Source organism: Thunnus albacares, chromosome 13 (assembly GCF_914725855.1).
Source record: "Thunnus albacares chromosome 13, fThuAlb1.1, whole genome shotgun sequence".
In the NCBI taxonomy this organism is placed as follows: domain Eukaryota; kingdom Metazoa; phylum Chordata; class Actinopteri; order Scombriformes; family Scombridae; genus Thunnus; species Thunnus albacares.
In genome coordinates, this window is record NC_058118.1 from 32,541,326 (window position 1) to 32,569,155 (window position 27,830).

The 27,830-nt window shown below is 42.6% G+C and overlaps 2 protein-coding genes across 2 annotated transcripts in view; both read right to left on the reverse strand.

Moving 5' to 3' along the window:
- Window positions 1-2,699, reverse strand: part of tmprss15 (transmembrane serine protease 15) — a 21,024-nt gene extending 18,325 nt beyond the window's left edge. Inside the window, exons 1-2 of the mRNA XM_044371270.1 lie at window positions 2,561-2,699; window positions 2,338-2,462 (exon numbers count right to left, since the gene is read on the reverse strand). Of these exons, the coding sequence (XP_044227205.1) occupies window positions 2,338-2,462; window positions 2,561-2,672 (237 nt within the window). The 5' untranslated portion in view covers window positions 2,673-2,699. The remainder of the gene's footprint in view (window positions 1-2,337; window positions 2,463-2,560) is intronic.
- A 2,639-nt stretch (window positions 2,700-5,338) lies between these two features.
- Window positions 5,339-27,830, reverse strand: csf1rb (colony stimulating factor 1 receptor, b; the record flags this gene model as incomplete). The annotated part of the gene is made up of 21 exons (XM_044371271.1): window positions 5,339-6,623; window positions 6,711-6,813; window positions 6,904-7,030; window positions 7,121-7,220; window positions 9,433-9,544; window positions 9,638-9,760; window positions 9,920-10,008; window positions 14,937-15,010; window positions 15,830-15,989; window positions 16,962-17,072; window positions 17,177-17,281; window positions 17,413-17,539; window positions 17,654-17,748; window positions 24,125-24,300; window positions 24,437-24,545; window positions 24,719-24,834; window positions 26,013-26,379; window positions 26,522-26,684; window positions 26,765-26,901; window positions 27,031-27,330; window positions 27,413-27,830. Coding segments are annotated over 21 exons (3,180 nt in total), but the record flags the coding sequence as incomplete, so codon positions are not given.

A 27,830-nucleotide genomic window follows, 5' to 3' on the forward strand; every position in this document is an offset into this window, starting at 1 on the left:
CAATCACAGGTTAGTTCAACTCATGCCGACCAATCACAGGTTAGTTCAACTCCTGCCGACCAATCACAGGTTAGTTCAACGCCTGCCGACCAATCACAGGTTAGTTCAACACCTGCCGACCAATCACAGGTTAGTTCAACACCTGCCGACCAATCACAGGTTAGTTCAACGCCTGCTGACCAATCACAGGTTAGTTCAACACCTGCCGACCAATCACAGGTTAGTTCAACACCTGCCGACCAATCACAGGTTAGTTCAACGCCTGCCGACCAATCACAGGTTAGTTCAACGCCTGCCGACCAATCACAGGTTAGTTCAACACCTGCCGACCAATCACAGGTTAGTTCAACACCTGCCGACCAATCACAGGTTAGTTCAACTCCTGCCGACCAATCACAGGTTAGTTCAACTCCTGCGGACCAATCACAGGTTAGTTCAACACCTGCCGACCAATCACAGGTTAGTTCAACACCTGCCGACCAATCACAGGTTAGTTCAACTCCTGCCGACCAATCACAGGTTAGTTCAACTCCTGCGGACCAATCACAGGTTAGTTCAACACCTGCCGACCAATCACAGGTATGTTCAACACCTGCCGACCAATCACAGGTATGTTCAACACCTGCCGACCAATCACAGGTTAGTTCAACGCCTGCCGACCAATCACAGGTTAGTTCAACGCCTGCGGACCAATCACAGGTATGTTCAACACCTGCCGACCAATCACAGGTTAGTTCAACACCTGCCGACCAATCACAGGTTAGTTCAACGCCTGCCGACCAATCACAGGTTAGTTCAACTCCTGCCGACCAATCACAGGTTAGTTCAACGCCTGCCGACCAATCACAGGTATGTTCAACGCCTGCCGACCAATCACAGGTTAGTTCAACGCCTGCCGACCAATCACAGGTTAGTTCAACGCCTGCCGACCAATCACAGGTATGTTCAACACCTGCCGACCAATCACAGGTTAGTTCAACGCCTGCCGACCAATCACAGGTTAGTTCAACGCCTGCCGACCAATCACAGGTTAGTTCAACACCTGCCGACCAATCACAGGTTAGTTCAACGCCTGCGGACCAATCACAGGTTAGTTCAATGCCTGCCGACCAATCACAGGTTAGTTCAACGCCTGCGGACCAATCACAGGTTATGTGTTATGTTATGTGTTACCTGTTATGTGTTACCTGTTATGTGTTACCTGTTATGTGTTACCTGTTACCTGTTATGTGTTATCTGTTATGTGTTACCTGTTACCTGTTATGTGTTACCTGTTACCTGTTATGTGTTACCTGTTATGTGTTACCTGTTACCTGTTATGTGTTACCTGTTATATGTTACCTGTTACCTGTTATGTGTTACCTGTTGTGTTACCTGTTATGTGTTACCTGTTACCTGTTATGTGTTACTTGTTATGTGTTACCTGTTATGTGTTACTTGTTATGTGTTACCTGTTATGTGTTACTTGTTATGTGTTACCTGTTATATGTTACCTGTTATGTGTTACCTGTTGTGTTACCTGTTATGTGTTACCTGTTACCTGTTATGTGTTACCTGTTATGTGTTACCTGTTACCTGTTATGTGTTACCTGTTACCTGTTATGTGTTACCTGTTATGTGTTACCTGTTATGTGTTACCTGTTACCTGTTATGTGTTACCTGTTACCTGTTATGTGTTACCTGTTATGTGTTACCTGTTACCTGTTATGTGTTACCTGTTACCTGTTATGTGTTACCTGTTATGTGTTACCTGTTACCTGTTATGTGTTACCTGTTACCTGTTATGTGTTACCTGTTACCTGTTATGTGTTACCTGTTATGTGTTACCTGTTGTGTTACCTGTTATGTGTTACCTGTTGTGTTACCTGTTATGTGTTACCTGTTACCTGTTATGTGTTACCTGTTACCTGTTATGTGTTACCTGTTATGTGTTACCTGTTATGTGTTACCTGTTACCTGTTATGTGTTACCTGTTATGTGTTACCTGTTACCTGTTATGTGTTACCTGTTACCTGTTATGTGTTACCTGTTACCTGTTATGTGTTACCTGTTGTCAGTTACGCCCCAAAGCGATTGAACACACCACCGATCATCAGAGAAGCAGCTCATTAAATATGTACTGCTGTTTTAAAATGTGTTTTACTTTATTTTATACACTCTATGTATTCTGTTTTAACTTGTTTCTATTATATTTTATTATTATTCAGTATGAATTGTATTTATTGTGTCAGTGGGTTTTTATCTCCGTCTTATATTACACATTCACTCTATTTTATCTTATTTATTATTATATATTATTATCATTGTTATCCTTCATTATAACAGCTGTAATCTCACCAGGTGTTGGACGTCAAAGGCCAGAGATTTAAACTGCAGGCTGCTGGAGTTCTTCAGCTCCTCACAGAACGCTGCTCCCTCCGTGATCACCATCCGTCCGCTCAGAGGCGCCGGCTCAACGCCAGCTTAGTACAAACAACAGTAGAAGATTGATTGATTGATTGATTGATTGATTGATTGATCGACAACGTCCTCTGATCAGGCGGTTGATATGATGTGTTACCTTCAGGCTGAAAGCTGATCCATGTGACAACGATCAATCCGACACAACAAACCAGAAGCAGCAAACAGATGATCACCAGGAGAAACTCCAGAGACGACAGACAACGCTTCATCCTGATATCAGTCTATCAATCAATCAATCAATCAATCAATCAATCAATCAATCAATCTGCAGTCAATGAAAAGAATCAGTTTTATCAGACGATGAGTATTTTTAACATGCATATCTTAATGTTCCAGCATCATTTACAGTCACAGTTTCATTATCGGAAGCTTTTAACCAACACAAACAAGGACGTTTAGCTGTTAGCTGTTAGCTGCTTTAGCTTCTGTCTGTTAGCATGGTAGCATGTATGTAGCCATTAGCTGCATAGTGAAATAGTTCTGTGTCTCTGTGTTAACGGTTCATTCATCTCTTGTTAAAACCAGTTTTAGAAAAGAACAGTTTACCTGCTTACCTGCTCAGCTGCGTCCTAATTGTCTCACCTGTTCTCTGTCTCACCTGTTCTCTGTCTCACCTGTTCTCTGTCTCACCTGTTTTCTGTCTCACCTGTTCTCTGTCTCACCTGTTCCCTGTCTCACCTGTTCACTGTCTCACCTGTTCCCTGTCTCACCTGTTCTCTGTCTCACCTGTTCCCTGTCTCACCTGTTCACTGTCTCACCTGTTCTCTGTCTCACCTGTTCACTGTCTCACCTGTTTTCTGTCTCACCTGTTCTCTGTCTCACCTGTTCCCTGTCTCACCTGTTCTCTGTCTCACCTGTTCACTGTCTCACCTGTTCACTGTCTCACCTGTTCACTGTCTCACCTGTTCATTGTCTCACCTGTTCTCTGTCTCACCTGTTCCCTGTCTCACCTGTTCACTGTCTCACCTGTTCTCTGTCTCACCTGTTCATTGTCTCACCTGTTCTCTGTCTCACCTGTTCCCTGTCTCACCTGTTCACTGTCTCACCTGTTCTCTGTCTCACCTGTTCCCTGTCTCACCTGTTCACTGTCTCACCTGTTCACTGTCTCACCTGTTCCCTGTTGAAGGATCAGAAACAGACTGTTGGACTGTGTGTCTTCTCTGACTCTGATCTGTGATCTTTCAGCAGCTTTTATTGAGCTGAACATGACTAATGACTCATTATCAATACATTAGTTGATAATCAATGCTGCTCCAAAGTTCAAAGTATCTTTATTGTCCCTTACAGCTAAACAACACTGACGACAGGACGTAGTGGGCGTCGTGATTTAAAGCAGTTCATTCAGCATCAAGGTCAAAGTGTAGGAGTCAAGTAAACAGCCTGTAAACAAACAGCCTGTAAACAAACAGCCTGTAAACAACAGTAAGATACCATCTACCTCGTCTTCAGTTTTAGACACGTTTAGTTCACAGAATCATCATCTGCATATCTGATGACGTGTCTGTTAGTTAGTTACTGGTGTAGAAGATGTAGACCAGTGGAGACTGGAGGAGAACCAGTGGAAGAGCAGCTGACCTTTAACCTCACTGGGACCATCAGTCAACAAGTCCAGTATGCTACTGATAACCATTCATTATTTACTGCTGACACATTATTACCTCCCAGAAAAACAACAATAACAGATTTTCTCTAAAAGTACATTTACGCCAAAATGTACTGAAGTACAGTTTAGAGGTACTTGTACTTTACTTGAGTATTTCCATGTGATGCTACTTTCTACATTTCAGAGGGAAATATTGTACTTTCTACTCCACTACATTTATTTGACAGCTTTAGTTACTTTTCAGATGCAGATTTGACACAATGGATAATATAACAAGCTTTTAAAATACAACACATTGTTAAAGATGAAACCAGTGGTTTCCAACCTTTTTGTCTTTTGACGTCTTACAAAAAGCAGTGTGTAGTCGGGGTCACATTTCACATGTCTATGAGTTGTTAACAGCTCCACCAAATAGTGATTTTTCCCTCTAAACTTCTCACATGCTTTCATTTCAATAAATGTTCAAATGATCCAATATTTCAGCAAAAATCAAAGATTAGAGAAAAAGTCCAAAAACTGAAAACAGATTTGTGTATCAGAACTTTGTTTTTTCTTCTTTCCTCTCCCATTAATCATCTCACCACCCCTCAGATTTATCTGCTGACCCTTTGGAGGGGCCCGACCCCTAGGTTGGGAACCACTGGACTAAACTAGCTAACTGTATATAAAGTAGTGTAAACTAGCTCCACCTCCAGCAGCTACAACAGTAACATGCTGCTCTAACACTGATGCTTCACTATTAATAATCTAATGATGTCATATATAATAATATATCAGTCAGAGGGACCAAACCACTACTTTTACTGCAATACTTTAACTACATCAAGCTCATAATACTTATGTACTTTTACTGCAATACTTTAACTACATCAAGCTCATAATACTTATGTACTTTTACTGCAATACTTTAACTACATCAAGCTCATAATACTTATGTACTTTTACTGCAATACTTTAACTACATCAAGCTCATAATACTTATGTACTTTTACTGCAATACTTTAACTACATCAAGCTCATAATACTTGTGTACTTTTACTGCAGTAAAGTACTTCTTCCAGCTCTGATGAATGAGGAAGAATCAAAGTTTAACACGGAGACATGTGATAGGACGACCTCACCTGTCAATCAAAGGTTCAAACATAAATGAGGTCACATGACATGAAACTGGTCCTGCAGGTTTCTTGTTTATCAGAATCTAAAGTCCATCGGCAGTTAAAAGATAAACAGGTCGGTCCCTCCTCTTCACCACAAACACCACAAACACTTCAGTCTGATTAAAGAATTTATTTTCACACTCGTCATAAAAACACAAGTGACACATATAAAAACAATTCTGACCAATCACAGAGGAGAGCATATAGAACATAATCAGATTCATAAAAAAATCATAATAAAAAGTCACAGATTATCAAAACATATATGTTGATTAAATGTTTCCATAATTAAAAACTTAAAAAAAAATAAAACTTTGCCAACAAAATGTGAAGAATAAACTTCAGACAGATCTCTGTAGAGCTGAGTGAACGTTTGACCAACATGGATCCTAAAAGCTGCTGAACACGATCAGAAGAACATCCTGAACCTGAACATGTGAGGAACGCTGATTATAATGTAGGAACAATACTGTAAAATGTGCAATATTGTGATTTTGGTTGGTGGCTTGTTAAAAATAAACTTTAGCAGTTTTTGAAATACGTATAAAAAGTTGTGAGTGTTTTGTTGTTGGTTAAAGTATCTTCAGTGAATTCAGTGTTTTTCACAGATGGAGGTGAAGTTAGAACGAAGCCGACGTTGGTTAATGTCCTTCTAACAGTGTTGTTGTTTTTTAAATACTTAGAAAATGTTACAGCGTTTGGTTCAAAATATAATTTTGTCTCTTTTTAAAATGTTTGTTTAGAATCTTTGAATTAAAGCTTTATTTTTAGCGTCACAGTTTCTGTAGAAAGTGAAACTGGATCACCAACGATCCACTGCAGGCTGCCTCACCAGGGCCCCGGGACCCTGGAGGGCCCGAAACCTGGGTAGGCCAGGACCCTGGGGGGCCCTGGACCCTGGGTAGCCTAGGATCCTGGGGGGCCTGGGATCCTGGGTAGCCCGGGATCCTGGGGGGCCCTGGACCCTGGATAGCCTGGGACCCTGGTGGGCCCGGGAACCTGGGTAGCCCGGGACCCTGGGGGGCCCTGGACCCTGGGTAGCCCAGGACTCTGGTGGGCCCTGGACCATGGATAGCCTGGGATCCTGGGGGGCCCCGGGACCCTGAGGGGCCCCTCAGTCCCAGATTGACTGTGAGGTCAGCAGTTTGTGGCGGTTTGATTGACTGACAGCTTTAATGTTACACATGATGCTTTTTCTGTAGGAACTTTATATTTAATGGGCTGAAAAACAAACAGAGTCATGTGATCACTACTCTTCATCATGAGAAGACTTTCCTTTACAAAAATGGAGAACTGTTTATCCAACAAACACATTCTGATTGGACACCAGCATCAGGACAGCTGGTAGATGTTTTTCATCAGCGCCTGCTCCTCTTCCTCCTCATCTTCTTCGCAGGTCTCTGAGAAAATCAGAACAACACAGTCAGATCGTTGTTTACATCGTTGTTTACATCGTTGTTTACAGGATGTCATCCTGCTTTAATCACCTTCTTCTTCTCCTCTCTTTAGTGAGTCTCCTCCTCTGACCCCCTCCTCCTCCTCCTCCTCTTCCTCTTCTTCTCTGCACTCGTCGATGTTCCTGTATGTCGGCTGAGAGGAGAAGAAGAGAAAAGATGTGTTCAGGTAAGCACTGATTAAACATGGAGCAGCCTGTCAGGCAGCCGTGTGATTGGTCCTCACCTGCTCGCCATGATGTGGCGACGTGTCATTGGTGGAGGGGAGGAGCCTGTTAATGAGCTGACCGATCATTTTGAACGTCGGTCGGTCTGTGGGCTCCAAATTCCAGCAGAGCGTCATCAGCTGATACCTGACAGTACATTCAAAATAACTTTATTAACATCGACATGAACGGCACAGGACTCTGTTACATTCAAAATAACTTTATTAACATCCTCACATCTCTGCTGGTGCGAAGTCTGGCCGATCCATGTGGCGGCCATCTTTGATCATCTTGTAGAAGTTGGTATCCACTGCAACATTCGGGTAGGGACTCTTACCTGAACAGGTGGAGACACACACACAAACACACACACAGACAGTCAACCAATAGTCTCAGAGATCATTGCTGTCAGAAACGTCCAATCAGAGAGCTTCAGACTGAGTTGCCGGGCAAATATTGGAAGGGTGAAGTTAGAACTTTAAAAAAAAAATTATAAATTTTGAATCTGTTCAAATGTGATGCAACTTAAACTCTGATGTTAGCTCCGTATTGAATATCAGCCATATGGTAATCAAAAGTTAATAAGCTGGTAGTGTCTTTATACAGTTTAATACTATGGTAATAACATGGTAATAAGCTGGTAGTATGTTTATACTGATTAATACTGTGGTAATAACATGGTAATAAGCTGGTAGTATCTTTATACTGATTAATACTGTGGTAATAACATGGTAATAAGCTGGTAGTATCTTTTTACTGATTAATACTGTGGTAATAACATGGTAATAAGCTGGTAATATCTTTTTACTGATTAATACTGTGGTAATAACATGGTAATAAGCTGGTAGTATCTATATACAGTTTAATACTATGGTAATAACATGGTAATAAGCTGGTAATATCTTTTTACTGATTAATACTGTGGTAATAACATGGTAATAAGCTGGTAGTATCTTTATACAGTTTAATACTGTGCTAATAACATGGTAATAAGCTGGTAGTATCTTTATACTGATTAATACTGTGGTAATAACATGGTAATAAGCTGGTAGTATCTTTATACTGATTAATACTGTGGTAATAACATGGTAATAAGCTGGTAGTATCTTTTTACTGATTAATACTGTGGTAATAACATGGTAATAAGCTGGTAGTATCTTTATACTGATTAATACTGTGGTAATAACATGGTAATAAGCTGGTAGTATCTTTATACTGATTAATACTGTGGTAATAACATGGTAATAAGCTGGTAGTATCTTTTTACTGATTAATACTGTGGTAATAACATGGTAATAAGCTGGTAGTATCTTTTTACTGATTAATACTGTGGTAATAACATGGTAATAAGCTGGTAGTATCTTTTTACTGATTAATACTGTGGTAATAACATGGTAATAAGCTGGTAGTATCTTTATACTGATTAATACTGTGGTAATAACATGGTAATAAGCTGGTAGTATCTTTATACTGATTAATACTGTGGTAATAACATGGTAATAAGCTGGTAGTATCTTTATACTGATTAATACTGTGGTAATAACATGGTAATAAGCTGGTAGTATCTTTATACTGATTAATACTGTGGTAATAACATGGTAATAAGCTGGTAATATCTTTTTACTGATTAATACTGTGGTAATAACATGGTAATAAGCTGGTAGTATCTTTATACTGATTAATACTGTGGTAATAACATGGTAATAAGCTGGTAATATCTTTTTACTGATTAATACTGTGGTAATAACATGGTAATAAGCTGGTAGTATCTTTTTACTGATTAATACTGTGGTAATAACATGGTAATAAGCTGGTAGTATCTTTATACTGATTAATACTGTGGTAATAACATGGTAATAAGCTGGTAGTATCTTTATACTGATTAATACTGTGGTAATAACATGGTAATAAGCTGGTAATATCTTTTTACTGATTAATACTGTGGTAATAACATGGTAATAAGCTGGTAGTGTCTTTATACTGATTAACACTGTGGTAATAACATGATAATAAGCTGGTAGTATCTTTATACTGATTAATACTGTGGTAATAACATGATAATAAGCTGGTAGTATCTTTATACTGATTAATACTGTGGTAATAACATGGTAATAAGCTGGTAGTATCTTTATACTGATTAATACTGTGGTAATAACATAGTAATGACAGTAGTAATAAGGAGATGGGTGGTCTGTTTCTTTTAAACTTTGTGGTAATAAACCTTTAAACTAAACTAAAGGCCAGAATCAGGATCTGTAAACATGGACTGCAGTAACCAATAATCAGGACTGTTTATATTTATTTACGCTGACGTTAGTACCCATGCTGCCACACTTGTAGTTCTATTAATGGGAACTGTAGTTTTTCAGGTTAACATGTCTGACAGCAGCTGCTGTAGTGGAGCCGAGCACTCTGAGAATATGGAAAGTAAACTCCAGGAACAGCTAGTGAAACACGGGCTGGACAGGAAGTGATGTCATGACTTCCATGAACTCCTAATGATTGGTCAGAAGCAGGGCTGTAACTTGACTAGATGTCACCATGGTTACCCAGAGAGAAGATCTCCCACAGTAAGACTCCGTAGGACCAGACGTCACTTTGAACCGTGTAAACGCACTGAAAGATGCTCTCTGGAGCCATCCACTTCACCGGGAGACGGGCCTGTCAGGAGAAAACAGTAACAGTTTGTTGTTGTTGTTTACTCTAACAGGTAACAGTTGGTTGTTGTTTACTCTGTCTGATTTAAACACTGACGTTGCCCTGGACGATGTAGCTGTCGTCGTTGCGGATGTCTCTCGCCAAACCGAAGTCACAGATCTTTGCAACACGACAATGAGTCAGCAGCACGTTCCTCGCCGCTACGTCTCTGTGGATACACTGAGAGACAGACAGGTAGACAGACAGACAGAGAGACAGACAGGTAGACAGACAGACAGAGAGAGTTATCTACTAATTGTAATGATCATACTGATGTCAGTGTGTGTGTGTGTGTGTTTGTGTGTGTGTGTGTGTCTCTGTGTGTGTGTTTTTTCTTACGTTTCGGGTCGACAGGAAGTCCAGACCCTGAGCCACCTGGTGGGAAAACCTCATGAGGTCACCGATAGACAGACTGTCTTTCTGCACACCTGAGAGAGACAGACAGGTCTGACCTCAGAGAAAAAAACTACACATAAGTTCAGGAGTGTTCGGATGTGTTCAGGAGTGTTCAGGTGTGTTCAGGTGTGTTCGGATGTGTTCAGGTGTGTTCAGGTGTGTTCGGATGTGTTCAGGTGTGTTCAGATGTGTTCGGATGTGTTCAGGTGTGTTCAGGTGTGTTCGGATGTGTTCAGGTGTGTTCAGGTGTGTTCAGGAGTGTTCAGGAGTGTTCAGGTGTGTTCAGGTGTGTTCAGGTGTGTTCTGGTGTGTTCAGATGTGTTCGGATGTGTTCAGGAGTGTTCAGGTGTGTTCAGGAGTGTTCATGTATGTTCAAGAGTGTTCAGGTGTGTTCAGGTGTGTTCAAGAGTGTTCAGGAGTGTTCAGGTGTGTTCAGATGTGTTCGGATGTGTTCAGGAGTGTTCAGGTGTGTTCAGGAGTGTTCATGTATGTTCAGGAGTGTTCAGGTCTGTTCAAGAGTGTTCAGGGGTGTTCAGGTGTGTTCATGTATGTTCAGGAGTGTTCAGGTGTGTTCAGGAGTGTTCATGTATGTTCAGGTGTGTTCGGATGTGTTCAGGTGTGTTCAGGTGTGTTCGGATGTGTTCAGGTGTGTTCAGGTGTGTTCAGGAGTGTTCAGGTGTGTTCATGTATGTTCAGGAGTGTTCATGTATGTTCAGGAGTGTTCAGGTGTGTTCAGGTGTGTTCAAGAGTGTTCAGGGGTATTCAAGAGTGTTCAGGAGTGTTCATGTATGTTCAGGAGTGTTCATGTATGTTCAGGAGTGTTCATGTATGTTCAGGAGTGTTCAGGTGTGTTCAGGTGTGTTCAAGAGTGTTCAGGGGTATTCAAGAGTGTTCAGGTGTGTTCAGGAGTGTTCAAGAGTGTTCAGGTGTGTTCAGGTGTGTTCAAGAGTGTTCAGGGGTATTCAAGAGTGTTCAGGTGTGTTCAGGAGTGTTCAAGAGTGTTAAGATGTGTTCAGGAGTGTTCAGGTGTGTTCAGGAGTGTTCAGGTGTGTTCATGTATGTTCAGGAGTGTTCAGGTGTGTTCATGTATGTTCAGGAGTGTTCAGGAGTGTTCAAGAGTGTTAAGGTGTGTTCAGGAGTGTTCAGGTGTGTTCATGTATGTTCAGGAGTGTTCAGGAGTGTTCAAGAGTGTTAAGGTGTGTTCAGGAGTGTTCAGGTGTGTTCAGGTGTGTTCATGTATGTTCAGGAGTGTTCAGGTGTGTTCATGTATGTTCAGGTGTGTTCAGGAGTGTTCAGGTGTGTTCAGGAGTGTTAAGGTGTGTTCAGGAGTGTTCAGGTGTGTTCAGGTGTGTTCAGGAGTGTTAAGGTGTGTTCAGGAGTGTTCAGGTGTGTTCATGTGTGTTCAGGAGTGTTAAGGTGTGTTCAGGTGTGTTCAGGAGTGTTCAGGTGTGTTCAGGTGTGTTCAGGTGTGTTCGGGAGTGTTCAGGAGTGTTCAGGTGTGTTCAGGTGTGTTCAGGAGTGTTCCGGTGTGTTCATGTATGTTCATGTATGTTCAGGAGTGTTCAGGTGTGTTAAGATGTGTTCATGTATGTTCATGTATGTTCAGGAGTGTTCAGGTGTGTTAAGATGTGTTCAGGGGTGTTCTGGTGTGTTCAGGAGTGTTCAGGAGTGTTCAGGAGTGTTTAGGTGTGTTCAGGAGTGTTTAGGTGTGTTCAGGAGTGTTCAGGAGTGTTCAGGAGTGTTCAGGAGTGTTTAGGTGTGTTCAGGTGTATTCAGGTGTGTTCAGGTGTGTTCAGGAGTGTTCAGGTGTGTTCAGGAGTGTTTAGGTGTGTTCAGGAGTGTTCAGGAGTGTTCAGGAGTGTTTAGGAGTGTTTATGTGTGTTCAGGTGTGTTCAGGTGTGTTCAGGTGTGTTCAGGAGTGTTTAGGTGTGTTCAGGTGTGTTCAGGAGTGTTCAGGAGTGTTCAGGTGTGTTCAGGAGTGTTCAGGAGTGTTTAGGTGTGTTCAGGAGTGTTTAGGTGTGTTCGGGTGTGTTCAGGAGTGTTTAGGTGTGTTCAGGAGTGTTCAGGTGTGTTCAGGTGTGTTTAGGAGTGTTCAGGAGTGTTTGGGTGTGTTCGGGTGTGTTCGGGTGTGTTTAGGTGTGTTCAGGTGTGTCCAGGTGTGTTCAGGTGTGTTCAGGAGTGTTTAGGTGTGTTCAGGTGTGTTTAGGAGTGTTCAGGAGTGTTTAGGTGTGTTCAGGTATGTTTATGTGTGTTCAGGAGTGTTTAGGTGTGTTCAGGTGTGTTTAGGAGTGTTCAGGAGTGTTTAGGTGTGTTCAGGTATGTTTATGTGTGTTCAGGAGTGTTTAGGTGTGTTCAGGTGTGTTTAGGAGTGTTCAGGAGTGTTTAGGAGTGTTCAGGAGTGTTTATGTGTGTTCAGGAGTGTTCAGGTGTGTTCAGGTATGTTTATGTGTGTTCAGGAGTGTTTAGGTGTGTTCGGGTGTGTTCGGGTGTGTTTAGGTGTGTTCGGGTGTGTTTAGGTGTGTTCAGGTGTGTCCAGGTGTGTTCAGGAGTGTTCAGGTGTGTTCAGGAGTGTTTATGTGTGTTCAGGAGTGTTCAGGTGTGTTCAGGTATGTTTATGTGTGTTCAGGAGTGTTTAAGTGTGTTCGGGTGTGTTCGGGTGTGTTTAGGTGTGTTCGGGTGTGTTTAGGTGTGTTTAGGTGTGTTCAGGTGTGTCCAGGTGTGTTCAGGAGTGTTCAGGTGTGTTCAGGTGTGTTTAGGAGTGTTCAGGAGTGTTTGGGTGTGTTCGGGTGTGTTCGGGTGTGTTTAGGTGTGTTCAGGTGTGTCCAGGTGTGTTCAGGTGTGTTCAGGAGTGTTTAGGTGTGTTCAGGTGTGTTTAGGAGTGTTCAGGAGTGTTTAGGTGTGTTCAGGTATGTTTATGTGTGTTCAGGAGTGTTTAGGTGTGTTCAGGTGTGTTTAGGAGTGTTCAGGAGTGTTTAGGTGTGTTCAGGTATGTTTATGTGTGTTCAGGAGTGTTTAGGTGTGTTCAGGTGTGTTTAGGAGTGTTCAGGAGTGTTTAGGAGTGTTCAGGAGTGTTTATGTGTGTTCAGGAGTGTTCAGGTGTGTTCAGGTATGTTTATGTGTGTTCAGGAGTGTTTAGGTGTGTTCGGGTGTGTTCGGGTGTGTTTAGGTGTGTTCGGGTGTGTTTAGGTGTGTTCAGGTGTGTCCAGGTGTGTTCAGGAGTGTTCAGGTGTGTTCAGGAGTGTTTATGTGTGTTCAGGAGTGTTCAGGTGTGTTCAGGTATGTTTATGTGTGTTCAGGAGTGTTTAAGTGTGTTCGGGTGTGTTCGGGTGTGTTTAGGTGTGTTCGGGTGTGTTTAGGTGTGTTTAGGTGTGTTCAGGTGTGTCCAGGTGTGTTCAGGAGTGTTCAGGTGTGTTCAGGTGTGTTTAGGAGTGTTCAGGAGTGTTTAGGTGTGTTCAGGAGTGTTCAGGTGTGTTCAGGTGTGTTCAGGTGTGTTCAGGTGTGTTCAGGAGTGTTCAGGAGTGTTCAGGAGTGTTTAGGTGTGTTCAGGTGTGTTCAGGAGTGTTCAGGAGTGTTTAGGTGTGTTCAGGTGTGTTTAGGAGTGTTCAGGTGTGTTCAGGTGTGTTTAGGAGTGTTCAGGTGTGTTCAGGTGTGTTTAGGAGTGTTTAGGTGTGTTCAGGTGTGTTCAGGTGTGTTCAGGTGTGTTCAGGAGTGTTTAGGTGTGTTCAGGTGTGTTAAGGTGTGTTCAGGAGTGTTCAGGAGTGTTCAGGTGTGTTCAGGAGTGTTCAGGAGTGTTTAGGTGTGTTCAGGAGTGTTTAGGTGTGTTTGGGTGTGTTCAGGAGTGTTTAGGTGTGTTCAGGAGTGTTCAGGTGTGTTCAGGAGTGTTCAGGTGTGTTCAGGTGTGTTTAGGAGTGTTCAGGAGTGTTTGGGTGTGTTCGGGTGTGTTCGGGTGTGTTTAGGTGTGTTCAGGTGTGTCCAGGTGTGTTCAGGTGTGTCCAGGTGTGTTCAGGTGTGTTCAGGAGTGTTTAGGTGTGTTCAGGTGTGTTTAGGAGTGTTCAGGAGTGTTTAGGTGTGTTCAGGTATGTTTATGTGTGTTTAGGTGTGTTCAGGTGTGTTTAGGAGTGTTCAGGAGTGTTCAGGAGTGTTTAGGAGTGTTCAGGAGTGTTTATGTGTGTTCAGGAGTGTTCAGGTGTGTTCAGGTATGTTTATGTGTGTTCAGGAGTGTTTAGGTGTGTTCGGGTGTGTTTAGGTGTGTTCGGGTGTGTTTAGGTGTGTTCAGGTGTGTCCAGGTGTGTTCAGGAGTGTTCAGGTGTGTTCAGGAGTGTTTATGTGTGTTCAGGAGTGTTTAGGAGTGTTCAGGAGTGTTTGGGTGTGTTCGGGTGTGTTCGGGTGTGTTTAGGTGTGTTCAGGTGTGTCCAGGTGTGTTCAGGTGTGTTCAGGAGTGTTTAGGTGTGTTCAGGTGTGTTTAGGAGTGTTCAGGTATGTTTATGTGTGTTCAGGAGTGTTCAGGTGTGTTCAGGTATGTTTATGTGTGTTCAGGAGTGTTCAGGTGTGTTCAGGAGTGTTTATGTGTGTTCAGGAGTGTTCAGGTGTGTTCAGGTATGTTTATGTGTGTTCAGGAGTGTTTAGGTGTGTTCGGGTGTGTTTAGGTGTGTTTAGGTGTGTTCGGGTGTGTTTAGGTGTGTTCAGGTGTGTTCAGGTGTGTTCAGGAGTGTTCAGGAGTGTTCAGGAGTGTTTAGGTGTGTTCAGGTGTGTTCAGGAGTGTTCAGGAGTGTTTAGGAGTGTTCAGGTGTGTTTAGGAGTGTTCAGGAGTGTTTAGGAGTGTTCAGGTGTGTTCAGGTGTGTTTAGGAGTGTTCAGGTGTGTTCAGGTGTGTTTAGGAGTGTTCAGGAGTGTTCAGGTGTGTTCAGGTGTGTTTAGGAGTGTTCAGGTGTGTTCAGGTGTGTTCAGGTTCATTTTATTACCCAAGTGTTTCTGTCCTGGACTCATAATCGGCTGCATCTCCTGATACTCTGAACAGCACGAGATCCCGCTGTCACTGCAACACACACACACACACACACAGTGACATCACAGTGACATCATCACAGGTGACTTAGGCCATGTTCAGACCGAGCAGCTGCAGAGTAACAGTCAGGTTATGAGGACCACGCTGTCAGGTTTATGATTGGATGTCACAGGTCAGCTGATACCTGTCCCTGCCTGTTATCCATCCAGCTGTGTATCCTGACACAAACAGTCAGGCTGCAACTAATGAATCATTTATTGCCAATTAATCAATGACTATTTCTTCTGGATTAATTAATTGATAGTTTGATCAGTAGTAATCAGTAGTACCTGTCTTGTTTTATGTGTAATTTACTGTCCATTCGCCAAAGAAAAACAGAAAATTCTACAGTTCAGCTTGAAAAATACACAGATTAATCAATTATCAAAATGTTGCAGATTGACTTATTGATTAGTTCACTCATTTTTTAATCAGAAGTAATTAGTAGAAGATAGTTGAACATCAGTTTGGATTCAGAATCTCTGCAGACGTCACTAAATTATATCACTGATCAGAAACTGCAAATTATCAATCAGATAATATTTATACATTTAAATTAAACTTTCTATAAATGTGAATTAATTAATTAGTTATAATTTAAAGATATTTAGTGCCAAAACAAACATTATTGTGAATGTATTTATCTCTCAGTTCTCGTCTCTTTACTGACGGAACAATCAGCTGTTATTATCTGTCAAATCGTTAACGTTTATTAAACCTTTATGTAACGTTTGTGCTGCCACTTATTCCTCATCAGAGTTACTGTTCACCGGTGGACACCAGTCAGTTTAAAGTGAAAGTCATTCAGACCTCCTGAGCCTGGCGTGCTGGGCAGCCATGTTCTTATAGAATGCCTCCCCCTCCACTTCGTCCACGCTCAGAATGGACGCCATGAAGTCCTGAGCGTGGCCCCGCAGGAAGTTGAGCAGGTCGCCGTGGCTACAGTACTCAGTGATCATCAGCATGGGTCCTGGCGGGCGGAGAAAGGTTAGAGAGGAGACGCGTTAGAAAGACGAGATGACGCAGTAGAAGTCGCTTTAAAACTGAGGACATTTCTACTCAGAAGACATGTCCAAGCCAGAGGAAGATGTGGACGAGTTCCACTCTTTCTGTAAACGGTGTTCTGAGTTGGATCTTGATACCATCCTCACCGCCGACCACATAGATCATCTGACCTTCACTAAAACCATTCCCATCAGCAGCACCGGCTGAACGGAGTTTCAGCTGTCTGAGGCTCGTTAACAGCTGCGTGCAGAACGGGACGTAAATATGACAAAGACAAAGTGGTTGACAGGTTTGTCAGCACGAAGGAGAGGAGGATGAAGTTTAAACAAGGGGCTCTGATAAGTTCTTTAACGTTACACTAAACTCCAGCAGGCTGAGCAGGAACAACAACCGGTGAGTCTTTATGAACTTAAGTTGTGGTTATGATTAAATCAGTCAGAATATGAGATGAATGTGTTGTTTAACTCCATGTTCAGTGCATCTCAGCTCCTGTATGTGGACAGGTCTCGTATGGTGATGTAGACCGCCGTGTCTATTCTATGTTTATGTAGTGAGACGGCGGTCGTGATGCTGAAACATTTGATGACGACTGATAACCTGTGTGTTTTCTTAGACATACAGTAGGTTTATGGATGTTATACTAGCTGCAGTCTGTAGTGTTTCATTAAGAGATCCAAACAGACAATGAATTAGTCTGTCTCTCAAAACCTTCCTCCTTCCCTTCTCTATCTGTAGTTCTCAGCTCTGAGACATTAAAAACACCTCACAAATACATACTTTCATTTATAAACTAGACTTGCAAGCAAGAGTGTTACGTTGGGGACTATTTCCAGCGGCGGATTCATCCACATCTGGAGCTTTACTGACTTCTGTCACATTTACATTGTCGTTGTGGCTGACTGATTAATGTTATTATAATCAATAACTTGAACGTCACCTCCGCGAGTGCAGGCGCCCAGCAGGTTCACGATGTTGTCGTGGTAACCAAGATGGCTGAGAATCTTCAGCTCCGACATCAGAGCTTCCCGCTCCTCCGAGTGCGCGCTCGCTGTTTATCAACACATGAAATATAAATGGTCACCATAGCAACAGTGATGTGTTGTACAGGTAACAACAGGAAACATGATGACGACACACGTTAAACCGACTGACGTTTGAGCATCTTGACGGCGACTCTGGTGACGTTGCTGTCAGTTCCCAGACCGTACGCCGTCGCCTCGACGACCTTCCCGAACGCCCCTGAACCCAAAACAGCACCTGACAGAGAGAGAGAGAGAGAGAGAGAGAGGGGTCAAAGGTCAAGAACAAAATAAACACAGAAGAAAGTTCGGAGAGACGACAGAAGGTGCCTGAAGTTGATCTCAGTGTTCACGTCTTTTTTTTCGTACCGAGGCGGAGTTTGTCTCGGGGAAACTCCCACTTGTAGTTGTACGGCAGCTGGGTGGGGTCAACAAAGGTGTAGTTGTTGCCGTCGGTGCTCTCAATGATCTTCCAGCGAATCTCATATTTGGGTTTCTGATAGAAGAAGAAACAGATGAACAAACATGTTGATGAAGAGGATCAGTCTGCAGAATTAACTCATGTTAAACGTCAATATATTGAACATATACGACCATCAGCCATCAGTACCTGTTTCCACTTGTAAAAGACGACCAGTAAAAGCAGGAGGAGAACAGCAGCAGCACTCACAGCACCAATCAGAGCTTTGGGATGTCCTGCAGAACCTAAAGACAACAACAATGGCAAACACAACAACACACACAGTATACCAGCTGTCCATATACTGAGTTCAGAGGAAGATGTCAAACAACACTTCAAACGCGTCAACCCGAGAACAGCAAGTGAACCAGACGGCGTCATTAGCAGCAACTGTTCCAGCAACTGTTCCAGCAACTGTTCCAGCAACTGTTCCAGTAACTGTTCCAGCAACTGTTCCAGCAACTGTTCCAGCAACTGTTCCAGCTGTCACCAACAGTGGGATGATTCCAGACTTATGGAGGAAGTCACTGGTTATCCCGACGTCTGCCCTGCAGCCCTGCAGCCCTGCAGCCTTTACATCGAGAACACCACCTCTCCTCTCTGATGTCTCACTCCACTGGACCCTCAACAATCTGTATATATCGAGCCCCCAGAGGAGTTGAGGACACGCTATCGGTCATGCTGAATAAAATCTACAAACACTTAGAACAAACAATCTTGTGAAAATCGTGTTAATTGACTCCAGTAGTGCGTTCAGCACCATAAAGCTGAACCTCGTGGTGGAGAAGCTGCTGAATATGAGGGTCAACTCTCCGCTGATCAGCTGGATTAACAACAAGTAAGGAATCAATTCTGCCAATCAATCCACATACACAGCGAGGTGAACCGAGCTGTACACCGGCGCCTGCCGAGCCTCAACCCAGCACGCACGTTTACACGTATGCAGATGACACTGTGATAAAGGGTTTCCTGCTCTCCGGTCAGGCTGCTCTTGTGGTGCACGTACAATCTCCTGCTTCAAGAATCACTGGTCACAACACACAAACACCTGTGTGGAACTGGAACAGACAATAAACTCGACTTCGGGGATTGTACTTCTACACTTCTACTACACATGAAATCCATTTAATGTAAACTGTCAGTACACATCAGTACTTCAGAGTTCTGTCTTGGTCTCATATGTGTGTTGGGTAACACGTGAAAACAGGAAACCAAGAAGGCGTTGACCGAGAAACAGCCACCAGCCTGTACAACCAAAAAAACTCACCTCCAAAAACTAGAAAACATTTACAGGATAGTGAACTCCTCATCCCCCGTCAGCCACAGTAACAACGTGACCTGGTACAGAGTAACGGATCACGGATTTGAGTCACGGAGCGGATCAGCAAAAACAAAAAAAAAGAAGAGGGGGCGGACAAATAAAACTTTCCTTATTCTGTAAAACAGTTACAGCAAGGAACTTTTGCCCTTAAACGAAAACAACATTCAAGATGTCCGATGTTTAAATAAAATCTTAAAATATATAAAATGTTCAACGCTCAGTTGTTAAATTAAATTGCAATATGAGGCCAATTTGATACCTTCCTCTTTTAAACACGGTAGTCTGTGTCCACATCATCAAAACTTGATGATAACTTAGAAACATGAACACACGTCTCGTCCTGCAGTTTGTTGAACGAGCTGCCAAACAAACATCCACCGCTAACGTCAGTTAGCAGCTAGATGCTAATTAGCTGCTAACATTAAACAGCGAGTAAACATACCAGCAGACGTCACTACGGACGCGTTAGCCACACGCTGTCTGTCCATCACTTGTACTTACAGCAGTTTGTTTACGTTGTCTTAAATGAGACATTAAATTTTCACATGCGTGCCGAACCGTGGGGGGGGGGGGGGGTGACCCGTACGATCCCGCATCAACTACGATCCATTACAGCAAGAGTAAAGAGATTCCACAACCTGCAGGTTTAATCGACACGTGTCTTAGTGCTCAAATGCACTTTTACTGATTTTTTGGACTGACTGTTTTTATGTGATTTGTTATTTTTATTGTCTCAGTGAGATCAGGGTCTGTTCCAGAAAGCAGGTTCAACAAACTCCGAGTTGAACCTGAACTCTGAGCTGATGAACCTGAGATTAAACATGATCAATGGAGCTCTGATACTACGAGTCACCATGGCAACAGGTTAATAAAAGGCAGAGCCTCCAGAGATATTAATGCATGTGTATGCAGACGATGCACATTTATCTTTAAACAAAGAGCCTGAATCAGAGCGGGAAATTAATCAGATTAATCTATATTGATCGTTTATCAGACTCACATTTGCTTATTGATGATAAAGTGGAATCTGTGTATCAGGCTGCAGCTACATTACATTTAAATATATGTGTTCAGTTTTAATCTGACAGAGGAAACACAGGAAGCAGCAGCTGAAGATTTAAAACATAAATAGATCAAAGACACAGAGACGTGACTGTAGCTCACAGGCTGATCAATAATAATGTGATTGATGATTATTAAAATACAGCAGATGTTAAATGTTCAGACGTCTGTTTGTATCTCAGCTCAACATCATTCAGTGATGCTGCTCACTCAGAAATATTAACATATAATCTCCAATATTACATCAGCGGACCGATCAGAGATCATTATTCATTGATCCGACGTGTCTGAAGCTTCGTTCTGATCATTTAAATTTAACTGAGATGAAACATGATGTGTAATAAAGATCAGAGGTCAGCAGCTGCTCTGACAGACCGACAGAGTCTCAGAGTTATAACAGAAGGACGTGAAGAGCTTTGATTCTGAGCTGAAGATCAATTCACACTGATTGATATTTGAACCGCTGATCAAAGAAACGACTGATACATAAAAACTTTACAAAGTCCTGAGAAACAAACTAACATCCGACCAGGATTCAGATTCTGACAGTAAAGCTCCTCTAACGGACCAGCTTCCATACCGACTCTGATCATACTTGATGTGTTGGTACTGGAGGTAAATCAGTCTAGTTCCTCTTTTAATCTGAAGTGAGAAACTCAAAATTAAAAATTAAAGCTGCAGCGTTGAACGGGCCTTCGCACCCTTGGGCACATGAGGCCGCGGCGCAGTCACCTAAGCCTCTGGGAACCAAGAAAACATTTGCAGATGATCAGTGTGAGAGTCTTTTGACACAAGCTGCAAGCAGCGTTGGTCGGGACCTCGCACTCTGGCCCGTCGGGATCAGATCACGCTTTTTAAAAATGAGGGATAATTCTTACAAGTGTGGTGTGCTTTTATTTTGAAAGTTTGATTGACATGTGTACTATCAGGTGTGTAGAGACAATAAGTAACTGCAGCTGGACACAGAAAAATACTCATATATTTGAATGGAGAGTGTGAGCAAACCCACACCTTTTTGAACATTTACTGCTTCCACATAATTTTAGATACAAACTTCATTTGAACTTTAAATGAGCCACGAGACTTTGACCTACAAATCTTGAATTTACATGTTTTTTCTATCTTTTATTGTTTTTGAGATATTAGAGTGTGAGTTTTAAAGTATTTTCTTGCTCCTCCTGTGATTTTATAATGAGTGTGTATTGTGGAATGTTTCACAGCACTGAGGGAGTGACATCACCAGGAGCAGTTGGAGAGGAGGATATTAGAGAACGCTTCTTGTGAAATATCCTCATAAATCCCATGACTTTGGCCAAATCCTACATAAAAATCACATTTTTTTGTAGGAATTTTCGTCGCGAATCCATTGATACAGGTTTGAAAGTGGTCGGACTTATAGTTTAGACGCCAGATGCCCCAGTTTGGCACAAAGTCCATGCCCAGAGATTGCCTCCCCATTGGTTTACATTGTAAGGTGTAATGTCGCACTCCAACTTTCAGGGCTTACTAAATCTAAACCGTTCGAGTTATTACAAAGTTTTTAATAACTTTTGCTCAACACAGTGTGATAAGTCATGTATTAAAGTTTGAAGCCGATACCATTGACGCCCTCGGAGGAGATAGCGTTTGTTCGGGGGCCAAAATTGGGGCAAAGTCTTATTTTGAAAAGCTGATTGCAGACTTCCTGTTGGATTTAGGTCAGGGGTGTAAGCGTATGATTTGTAGGTCTTGATGAGACGAATAATTGAGTTTTGGTTTGATCTCTCTACGACATTCCTACGGGCCGTGGCGGCCGTTTTAGATACATAGGTGGCGCTAGAGAGCACATTTTGGCACTTCGGGGGTTAATTTTTACATTTTATCAAATTTTTCACCAGACCTGATGTGCGTGCCAAATTTGGTGAGTTTTTGAGCATGTTTAGGGGGTCAAATTTAGAGTTAAAGTGGCGGATTAATAAAGAATAATAATAATAGGAAAGAAACAAACACACGAAAAACAAGAGGGTCTTCGCCCTTTGGGCTCAGGCCCTAATTAAAGCTGCAAGCAGCGTTGGACGGGCCTTCGCGCCCTTGCGCACATCGGGCCGCGGCGCAGTCAGCTAAGCTTCTGGGAACCAAGAAAACGTTTGGAGATGATCAGTGTGAGAGTCTTTTGACACACAATGCTAACCAGTGTCTCTCTGTGAGCCCACCCCTCTGTTCACAGACAATTATATATATGAGGGATATTTATTACAAGTGTGGTGTGCTTTTATTTTGAAAGTTTGATTGACATGTGTACTGTCAGGTGTGTAGAGACAATAAGTAACTGCAGCTGGACACAGAAAAATACTCATATATTTGAATGGAGAGTGTGAGCGAACCCACACCTTTTTGAACATTTACTGCTTCCACATAATTTTAGATACAAACTTCATTTGAACTTTAAATGAGTCACGAGACTTTGACCTACAAATCTTGAATTTACATGTGTAATATCTCAAAAACAATAAAAGATAGAAAAGAGTGTGAGTTTTAAGGTCTTTTCTTGCTCCTCCTGTGATTTTATAATGAGTGTGTATTGCGGAATGTTTCACAGCACTGAGGGAGTGACATCACCAGGAGCAGTTGGAGAGGAGGATATTAGAGAACGCTTCTTGTGAAATATCCTCATAAATCCCATGACTTTGGCCAAATCCTACATAAAAATCACATTTTTTTGTAGGAATTTTCGTCGCGAATCCATTGATACAGGTTTGAAAGTGGTCGGACTTATAGTTTAGACGCCAGATGCCCCAGTTTGGCACAAAGTCCATGCCCAGAGATTGCCTCCCCATTGGTTTACATTGTAAGGGTGATGTGGCACTCCAACTTTCAGGGCTTACTAAATCTAAACCGTTCGAGTTATTACAAAGTTTTTAATAACTTTTGCTCAACACAGTGTGATAAGTCATATATTAAAGTTTGAAGCCGATACCATTGACGCCCTCGGAGGAGATAGCGTTTGTTCGGGGGCCAAAATTGGGGCAAAGTCTTATTTTGAAAAGCTGATTGCAGACTTCCTGTTGGATTTAGGTCAGGGGTGTCAGCGTATGATTTGTAGGTCTTGATGAGACGAATAATTGAGTTTTGGTTCAATCTCTCTACGACATTCCTACGGGCCGTGGCGGCCGTTTTAGATACATAGGTGGCGCTAGAGAGCACATTTTGGCACTTCGGGGGTTAATTTTTACATTTTATCAAATTTTTCACCAGACCTGATGTGCGTGCCAAATTTGGTGAGTTTTTGAGCATGTTTAGGGGGTCAAATTAAGGATTGAAGTGGCGTATTAATAAAGAATAATAATAAAGAAACAAACGCACGAAAAACAATAGGGTCTTCGCCCTTTGGGCTCAGGCCCTAATAATTACATGACTTTACTAAGTTTAGTTTACTACTCGGCAACTAAAGTCAGAAAATAGTGAAAACGCCTGTTACAACATCCGATAAGCAAAGTTTAAAACCATTTAAGAAGCTGGAAACAGAAAAATTTTGCAATTTTACTTGAAAAATAACAATGAATTGATTATCAGAATAGTTGATGTTTCATTTTCTGTTGATCCTCTCCTATGATATCATCATCTTAAATTTAGAAAATGTTTTTCTACTTGCGTTCTTAAAACAGGAAATCTAATCCAGTGGACTAGTTCCTCATTTAATCCATATTTATACACTCAGAATTCCCTCTTCTTATTTAAAGTAATTATGATTTTAAAGCGGTGGTTCTCAGCTGGTTTAGTCTCAGGACCCACATTCTTCCTTTGTCATTAAGTCATGACCCAAATTTTTGACATTTTTGAACCACTCAAGTGTATTCCACAGAAAAAACCAGTGCAGTAATACACTTCATGCACTGTTAAAAACATGAAATAACAACAAAAAAAAAGGCAGAATTACAATAATGGACCAGCTTCCATACAAACTCTGACCCAGAGGTTAAGTTACCATGGTAACTTACCCAGAGGTTAAGTTAGCTTATCTCAGAGTGAACAAACTCAGTTTTGACTAAACCTGCTTGTGATGTGTTTTATTATGGTTCTGCTTTGGTTTTATTGGATATTCTATTGTTTTTACTGAAGGTTCTATTGTGCTTTCATGTCTGGAGCAGTGGACCACATGAATTTCTCCATGTGGGATAACAAACCTGAATCTGAGCAATAACAACAATAACATCACGTTCAGGCATATACGAGGTTTTTCTAATGAAACAGACTCTTACGAAGATGGAAGACGTCATGTGACTCCCCCCTGCTGTTACGGGCGGCGCACTCCACGGTGACGTCATCATCATGAGCTGACAGACGGAGGGGCAGGTGTTTCCTCACCTGCTCCTCCCCCTCCTCCTGTGATGTCACATCAGTCGGGGAGACCTGATAGGTGGAGACGTTTCCACACCTGCCGAGGAGGTGAACGGAGGTCAGGATGTTTGCTTCACACAGGAAACAGTAAAACTAGTCTGAGTAGTTTCCTGTAGCGCCGCGCTGAGGACCGACTGTACAAACATCCTCAGCTTCAGGCTGGTTGTACATACGTGTCTTTGACCCCGGTGCAGGTGTACCAAAGGATTGTGGGTAGTGGATATCCAGAGCTTCTGCAGGTCAGAGTGTTGTTCTCCAGAGTGATGCGAACACTCGGAGAACCTGAAAGAATCCACAGACAATAAAACAGCAATAAAGTAACAGCTGGCAGACATCATCTCGTCTGGTCATAAGAAGTTTCTCATGAAACGACTGACAGATTTAAACGTCTACAGACAGTAAAAGACAAAGAGAAGCTGCAGCAGTGAGGAAGAGGAGGAAGAAGATTTTCTTACGGAAAACTCGGAGGTCGATGTTCAGGGGGCCGCTGAAGAACGAATTAGAGAAGTGGAATGAGTATCGGCCTCTTTCCTCCTGATGGACCCGCCGCAGCAATAGGCTCGCCTCCGACCTGCAGCATGAAAAATACCACCTTAACTAACCTTAACACATTAATACCACTTTAACTAACCTTAACACATTAATACCACCTTAACTAAACTTAACACAACAATACCACCTTAACTAACCTTAACACATTAATACCGTCTTAACTAACCTTAACACAACAATACCACCTTAACTAACCTTAACACAACAATACCACCTTAACTAACCTTAACACATTAATACCATCTTAACTAACCTTAACACATTAATACCACCTTAACTAAACTTAACACAACAATACCACCTTAACTAACCTTAACACATTAATACCATCTTAACTAACCTTAACACAACAATACCGCCTTAACTAACCTTAACACATTAATACCACCTTAACTAACCTTAACACAACAATACCACCTTAACTAACCTTAACACATTAATACCACCTTAACTAACCTTAACACATTAATACCACCTTAACTAACTTTAACATATTAATACCACCTTAACTAACTTTAACACATTAATACCACCTTAACTAACTTTAACATATTAATACCACCTTAACTAACCTTAACACATTAATACCACCTTAACTAACCTTAACACATTAATACCACCTTAACTAACTTTAACATATTAATACCACCTTAACTAACCTTAACACATTAATACCACCTTAACTAACCTTAACACATTAATACCACCTTAACTAACTTTAACATATTAATACCACCTTAACTAACTTTAACACATTAATACCACCTTAACTAACCTTAACACAACAATACCACCTTAACTAACCTTAACACATTAATACCACCTTAACTAACCTTAACACAACAATACCACCTTAACTAACCTTAACACATTAATACCACCTTAACTAACTTTAACACATTAATACCACCTTAACTAACTTTAACACATCAATATCACCTTAACTAAACTTAACACAACAGCACCACCTTAACTAATCTTAGCTGTTAGCATGCTAACCTGTAGCTATTAGTATGCTAACCTGTAGCCGTTAGCATGCTGACCTATAGCCATTAGTATGCTAACCTGTAGCCATTAGCATGCTAACCTGTAGCCATTAGTATGCTAACCTGTAGCCGTTAGCATGCTGACCTATAGCCATTAGTATGCTAACCTGTAGCCATTAGTATGCTAACCTGTAGCCATTAGCATGCTAACCTGTAGCCGTTAGTGGTATAGCGCTCCTGATACACTGTGTTGTTGTTGTTGTTGACGTGTGTTGGTGTCATCCAGCGCTGGTTCCTGATTGGAGGATATGCCTCCATCACAAAGGTCAGCATCACATCTTGACTTTCATACACCTCCACCCTGCTGCTGCTGCTAATGTTAGCATTGCTAGCCCCATTCAATTCCATTCTGTTTGTGCTAACATTAGCAACCAGTTCCCTTTTTGCTTCCATGACTTCCATTGAACTGCTGCTAATGTTAGTGTCTATCTCCCCTTCCACCTCCAACGACATGCTGCTAATGTTAGCAACGAGGGCCCCAGCATGCTGCTGCAGGTAGATCCTAAGGTAAGGATGATCTAGTAAAGAAGAAGAGATGGACAAGAAGCACAAGATAATATCTTGACAACAAAATAACTGGAGAACATGATAATTACTTGTGAGAACAAAGATCTGTGATGTCACCACTCTCACTGTAACACCGGTGTTACATCTTCTTACCCAGAACTCTGAGCTTTATGGTTGCCGTAGCATCACCAGCCTCATTGCTAGCGGTACAGGTGTACGGTCCGCTGTCTGTCAGACTGACAGCAGCGACAGTCAGTGTCCTGTTGATGTACAGAACACTGTCGATATAGCGTTGGCTGATGTTAATGTTCACCGCCTGGAAGGAACAACACAACCAATAAACCTCAACACATTTTAGCAGGATCAAAGACTCTCAGGTGACCTCTGACCTCTCACCTTTGTCTGGGGATGTGTCCACTTGGTGATGTATAAGTGGTTTGGGTTACTGGTCAGACAGGTGACCTCAAAATGCTCCCCAACCAGACGGACAAATTCCTCCTGACTGACAGACAGGGAGGGAGGACGACGCAGCCCTGCAGACAGACAGGTAGACTGTTAGACAGGTGGAGAGACAGACAGGTAGACTGTTAGACAGGTAGACTGTGAGACAGGTGGAGAGACAGACAGGTGGAGAGACAGACAGGCAGACAGACAGGTCTTACTGCGGTCCACCAGCAGGTTGACAGCGGTGGACTGGACGTGTCTCCCGTGTTTCCAGCCTGAACAAACATAGCGTCCGTCAAATCTCGTCTCCAGGTGTCGGATCAGTGCTCCACGCCGGGGGTCAAAGGTCACATTCATGCCGCGGGGCAAGCCCCGCCCAGCGCCGCCCTCTAATTCGAGGGTGAGGTTTGTGACCGACGGGTCAGTCAGCAGACACTTGAACAGGAAGTCCTCCCCCTCTTTGGTGCTGGGGTTGGCGTGGCGAGGCGTGACGAACACGCTGGACGGGTTGGCGGGATCTAACAGAGGGAGGGGCATGATGGGAAACAGGTTATGTTTGGAGGGTTAGGCTTATTAAAAGGGTGCAGTGGATTTACTCACCTTTGACGTACAGGTGGACCCAGGTGTCCAGGTGCTCCAGGCTGCGGTTGGTGTACCCACAGTAGTACGTCCCAGTATGTCTGGGGTCTGACTTATCAACCTTCAACAGGTCCGACAGCTGCCCCTTGTACAGAAAGTGGAACGCAGTGGCGGACCAGTGGACCGAACCGTTACTGTGACAAGTGAGGTTGAAGGTGGAGCCGGCGGTCAGAACCACCTCGGTTTGGTTTGGCAGGAAGTCTGAGTTCAGACGGATCGATGGAGGACCAGGATCTAAAACAAACAGAGAGGAAACATTAATGAAGCAATAACATCTGGCCACGCCCACATGAGATGATGATGTGTGTGTGGTCACAACTTTAGACCACACCCACCTGTACACACCTGTAGAGGTGGGATCAGAGACGGTGTTGATACA